Source organism: Setaria italica, chromosome I (assembly GCF_000263155.2).
Source record: "Setaria italica strain Yugu1 chromosome I, Setaria_italica_v2.0, whole genome shotgun sequence".
Classification (NCBI taxonomy): domain Eukaryota; kingdom Viridiplantae; phylum Streptophyta; class Magnoliopsida; order Poales; family Poaceae; genus Setaria; species Setaria italica.
The window spans coordinates 36,064,088-36,069,931 of NC_028450.1; the positions used below are offsets into that span (position 1 = coordinate 36,064,088).

The 5,844-nt window shown below is 58.4% G+C and overlaps 1 protein-coding gene across 1 annotated transcript; it reads left to right on the top strand.

Moving 5' to 3' along the window:
- Positions 1 to 4,294: 4,294 nt before the first annotated feature.
- Positions 4,295 to 5,844, top strand: LOC101766682. The gene is made up of 2 exons (XM_004953589.3): positions 4,295 to 5,090; positions 5,188 to 5,844. Exons 1-2 carry the CDS (start codon positions 4,397 to 4,399, stop codon positions 5,505 to 5,507), a joined length of 1,014 nt encoding a protein of 337 aa, XP_004953646.1. The 5' UTR covers positions 4,295 to 4,396; the 3' UTR covers positions 5,508 to 5,844.

Below are 5,844 nucleotides of genomic sequence, written 5' to 3' on the forward strand. Positions count from 1 at the left end.
GGTTCATGGCCCCTTTCTTTGTCTGTCCTCTTCCGAGTTTCGATAACTAGTCGGATAGTATTATAGGAGAAAGAATCAACAAGAAGGTGCTATATGCTGTTTGATCATCTGTTCGTTGCGTCACTCGTGATGAGCATTGTTTTAAATTCTTTTGCAAAGATATAATGCTTTTTCTAAGATCTCGGCCTTCGAAATTTTTGCTGTACTCTGATCAGTTAGAGTTATATGCGTATGTCTGATCCGTTGATCCTCACATGGTTCGAGCTGAAGAGACAGAGCAACTGTTAAATTCATGAGCAGCAGTTTGACAGTTTCAGTGTACAAGAAGGCACCTCTCAACTGACAGCTCTGAATTCATACCAGACTGAGCCCTGAAGCTGCAAGCGGAGACGACGATTCGAGTCCTCTTCTGCAGAGTGAACCACCACACTCGCAGTCTCGCAGAAGAACTGCAATGATAGTTCTTTTGTCATTTGCATTGTATCAGATTTGCAGGCCGATCGTGCTGCCAAAGTTAGGTAAGCATGGCATGGTTCGGTGACGACAATAAAGAATGCACTCCTACCCTGCCCCCCACATGGCCGCTAGAATTATCCGTGGACGACGACGACGACTGCCACCACCAACTACCATTCTCCCGTCGGAATCATGCATGATCCCGGCCCCGGCCAATCTGGTTTTGCTGTGTTCTGTCACGGTTGCTCACGCATGTACGCAAGCCTCCGGAATTGGTCTCGAGATCAATAAGAAATACCGGGTTGAGTGGGTAATGACAGTGACTGATCCGGCTGTAAACTCGGCAGGCTGAAGAAACTTTTTCTTATAGGAAACATGTGTTTCCATTAACTGCTGGCTCCAGGCAAATCGCCGAGTTACCAGTTCAGCTTCAAAGTTTTGGTCTATCGCTTCGAAACACATTTTAGCCTGAAGAAACTACGACGCACCACCATGATGCACATTTGAGGCTGATTGGCTGAAGAAGAAACTTGAAAATGGTCCGTCTCGGGATGTCTGTTGGACTTCTGCACGAGAAAGCCCAGCAACACGCCTGCCGGGCCACGCAATCCCGAGCCCACGGGCGAAGCATGACGACCGGCCCTTTTCCCCGGTAATCCTATCCGCCTTCCGATAGCTCCCCCCTTTGAGATTCATGCAAACAATTCCACCCCTTGGATGCTATCTCCCACGACCCTAGCTCCCTCCCTGTGCCCCCGCCACCCCCAGCCCCCCTGCCACCGCCTCCACCGCCGGCGCCACCACTGCCGCACCCATGGCCGGGTTCCCATGGCTGCCCCTGGCCCGCCGACCCTCTAGTGGCTGCCCTGCTGGCACCGAAGAAGATGAACATTTCCTTAAAAAATATTGATATAGGTTTAGAAAAATGTTGAATATATTTTTCAAGATGTTGAAATATGTGTTCCGAAATATTAAATGTATATTTTATAAAATGTTGAATCAAGTGTTTTGCAAATGTTGATCAGATTTTAAACAAATGTTGAATCCGATATAAAATATTGAATCTTCTAATTTGGATCTAATGAGTTTTAGAGCTTGTTTGGTTACCAGGACTAAAGTTTAGTCCACTATTTTTGGCACTTTTAGTCCCCAAAGTGCCAAACAGGTGGACTAAAATGTGGACTAAAGTGTTTAATCCTCTAGTCCATATGGGGTGGACTAAAGTGGACTAAAGGGTCTTAGGGACACCCCTGCCCTCTCATTTATTACCCTTCCTCCCGCCTGGCTCCCTCCGTCGGCCTCCTTCCCGCCGCCTCTCGCCCAGCCCCCGCCGCACTCCTACCCATTCCCCGCCGCGCGCGCTAGATGCGGCGGTGGATCCCGGTCGCATGGCGGCCGTCCCCAGCCTGGTCTCCAGCACGTAAGACGGGATCTTCCCGGCCACGACTGCGGTCACGATCTCCTCATCCTCCTCCAGCATTTTCTCCAGCGCGGCGGCGGGGTTCCCCTGTTGTGCGCACGGGGCCGGCGCGGGCTGCTGCAGGAGTCGATGATATAGTCCTCCTCGTCGTTGCTGTTGGAGACGACGGACTGCATGACAGCGATCCTGAAGAAGCTGAGGAGGTAGATGAGCAAGGCGACGAGGCCGGAGATAGCGAAGATCTCGGCGAGGGAGACGACGTGAAGCAGCATGGAGGCGCGGATCTTCTCCCGCCACCACCGCATCAGGTAGATGAGCGACGCCGCGAAAAAAGGCCGAGAAAATGAGGTTGGTGTGCCGGATCGGGAGCGGCAGCGCGTCCCCGGCCTGCACCCACACCCGCCCCCCTCGGCCCCGGGCGTAGCCGACGGCCGCCGCCGCGGGTGCCTTGCCGGGGCACCCCTGTGCGGCGGCATGAGCCTGCGGCGGACCTCCATAGCCATAGGGCGGCGATGCTGAGGGGCTCATCGGTGCTCAACCCCGCGGCGCGGAGGAGCAGGAGTAGTGGCCGCCCGTGTTTTAGGTTGTATTTTGGGGATTTTGATTTGGGGCGAGGGATCTATCTGCGTCGGGCACTCATCCCCCGCTGCCGCCTCGCATGCCGGAAGATCCGCCGCCACATCCGACGCGCGCGGCGGGGAGCGGTGCGGCGACAGGGAGGCCGGCGCCTCGAGCGCCATGTGGGTGGAGGAGGGGAGGGGAGGCTAAGAGGGAGCACCCGAACCAGAAGTTGGCGCAAAGGTAATAGGCGGTGGGTAGCAGAGGGGTAAAATGGTCTTTGTTCAACTGTACTAATAGACTTTAATCCATGGAACCAAATAAGATTTGTTCAACTGTATTAATGAACTTTAGTCCATGAAACCAAACAAGATAGAGTCTAAAATTTAGTTCACATGTTACTCATCCAGCGCATGGAAGCTACGTAGGAGCCCTTTCTCCACGGAGAAAACGGAAACCTGCCCCTCTGGCCTTCCGTGACGACGGCTGTGTGGCCTGGCCCAATCCGTGCTCGGCTTCTGGGCGGACAACGTGCAGGCCCGGGCGTACGCCAAATATTTGTCTGTCATCTCGGCATGTCCCTCCGTCCGACGCGGGGAAACGCACAGCAGCACACGCGCACGGCTCCTGAGAGAATCCCCAAGTTTGACGCTGCTACGGAATTAGGCTTCCTGATTGATTCATGGGTCGATCGATGACACCGTCACGACGGACTGGCGCGTGAGCGGAGAAGAGGACACCTCAGTTGACGCGGATCATGATCCATGGGAGGCAGCGACACGGCGCTGACCCTGTGGAGTAGCAGGGTCCGTGACCGTGGGCGAGCACCACACCACCTTGGAGGCGTGATGGGTTCACAGGCCGCCAGTGCTCGCCGCCTTTACGTGCACGAGCCCTGATCTGGCAGGCGATCCCCAAGCGTTAACCCGGCGCCGCCAAAGCGGGTGACCCTCATTTATGCTGCTCCCTCCCTACACCAATACCGATCGATCACGCATTTCCACCGGGCTTCCGGCGAGACGAGCGCAGGTACGGACATGCATCATCGGGGCTCCGGGCTCTGGGGACCGCCGCGGCGCGGCCTCACCTCAATGGCTGATACCAACTCTGAGCTTGCTCCTGCTCGTGATTCGCGAAAGCTGCGTGGGGTTTTTTTTTATAAGGAGAAAGAAAAGCCCTCCGACATCTCACCTGAAGAGAATGCGTCTCCGTGCTCAACTTTTGGTAAAACTCGATTGTCTCCGGCTTAACCACCTGCAGCTGCAAGTGAACAGAAGCTGAACTTCACGTCGGCACACAGCGTGAACCGGTAGTTGTCTTTGTCAACAACCAGTGATCGAACACAAGCGATGAAGTGAAAGATACACGACTGTGATGGATGAATCGCACATTCACAGTCGAACCTGCTGGTGGACCTTCGCATTCCAGATTTCACTTGCACACAGTAGCTAGCTCCCGGTGACACAACCTCAGGCAGTACAGTAGCACAGTACTTGTACCATCGTAGTTCGTACCGAACCAACTAGTCAACTAGAGTGACCAACAGTGAGTAGCACACCGAGTACAGCGTCACCCTGTGTCAGCGTCAGCCGTGACCCAGACTGCCCGGGCCAGACACGGCGACACGCCCCGTGCGGCCATCGTCCGTGCCCGACGCCCTCTCCCATCTGCCGCCGCCGCACGTATACCCGCGCGCCGCGCGCCCGCTTCAGGTTTCACCCCATCCCCCACCACACGCGCCCCTGCCAGCCCGGTCGGCCGGTCGGTGCCGCCGTGCCGGTGCGGCCTCTCCTCGCGCACGTCCTCCCCTCCCTTCCCCTCTCGACCGCGCCAGACCGCCAGTGCATTCACGCAGACGCCGGCCGCCCGGCAGTGCAGGCGTCCCCAGCGCCCGCGGCTAGCTAGCCACTGCCCCCGCCCCGCCGCTTTGCCAAAAGCTAGCGCTCGGGCCGCGCCGCGCGCATGCACCAGTGCACCACCCCGGTTGCCCGCCAACCTCTTAAAGCGTCTCGGCACTTCGGCTCCGGCTCGGCCACTAGGAGAAGCCCATCAAATACTCGCGCCGCGCGCGCGCCCATTATTGCCATCACGCGCCGCGCGCACGCACACACGCACACAGGGGAGCTGTGCTCAAGAGCTAGCGAGCTTATCCATCGCACCATCATGGCGAGAGCCTTCCGCGCGGCCTCCCCGCTGCCGCTCCCGAGCTCGAGGGGCGCCGCCGCCGCCGTGACGAGCGGCGGCGGGAGGGGGAACTTCCCGTGGCTGACCAAGAAGAGCTCGAGCAATAAGCCGGCGCCGCAGCGCGGCGGCCCGAGCGACGGACAGGAGAGCAAGGGCGAGGAGCCCGCCGACGGGTCCTCCGCCGAGCAGTCGCCGTCGAGGAAGCGCGCGGACGCGCTGGCGCGGCTACGGGCGGCGTTCCTGGCGGCGATCACGCACCGGCGCCGGCGCCGGCAGCTGGGCTCCTGCGTCACGGGCACCATCTTCGGGCGGCGCCGCGGGCGCGTGCACGTGGCGCTGCAGACGGACCCGCGCTCCGCGCCCGTGCTGCTCGTCGAGATGGCCGCCTACTCCACCGGCGCGCTCGTCAGGGAGATGTCCTCCGGCCTCGTGCGCCTCGCGCTCGAGTGCGAGAAGACGCCGCTCGCCGCCGGTACGTGCACCGAGCCACACTGAGTCACTGACACTTCAACACGCCCCGCGCCAAGGCCAAATGGTTGACTTCATTTCTGCACCGAAATGATGTGCAGGGGAGAAGCGGCGGGGGTTGCTCGAGGAGCCGACGTGGCGCGCCTACTGCAACGGGCGCAAGTGCGGGTTCGCGGTGCGCCGGGAGTGCGGCGCGGACGAGTGGCGGGTGCTGGGCGCGGTGGAGCCCGTCTCCGTGGGCGCCGGCGTGCTCCCGGACGACGTCTCCGGCGCCGCCGCCGGCGCCGCTGAGGGCGACCTGATGTACATGCGCGCCAGGTTCGAGCGGGTGGTGGGTTCCAGGGACTCGGAGGCGTTCTACATGATGAACCCCGACGGCAGCGGCGGCCCCGAGCTCAGCATCTACCTGCTACGGGTCTGATCGCCGTCGACGTCCGGTCGCCGCCTGAGAAGACAACGCTTCAGCTTGCATTTCCACTCTGTATGTAATCATGCATGCATGCATAATCTGGTTGGGCTTTGTGTAGTTGTGTCCCATGTAATCTGGAGGTCTTGGAAAATGGTGTATGTACAATGCTACAACTGATCACTTACATGGTTAATTACTTTGAGTGATTAGTTTTTGGTGTGAGGTGGTGTGGTTACTTCTAGATAGCTAGGTTGGAGATCATTTTTCTCTTTGGTTATTATGTGATCAAACGGCTTGGAAAACTTGGGAATAATTAATATCAGTGCCTCTGTTGCATGATAAGATGCTA

Bases quoted from the DNA above. Each gene is read 5' to 3' on its own strand.
- LOC101766682 (XM_004953589.3), top strand. From the start codon at position 4,397: ATGCACCAGTGCACCACCCCGGTTGCCCGCCAACCTCTTAAAGCGTCT. The intron at 5,091-5,187 runs GTACGTGCACCG...AATGATGTGCAG, and splicing joins GAAGACGCCGCTCGCCGCCG to GGGAGAAGCGGCGGGGGTTG.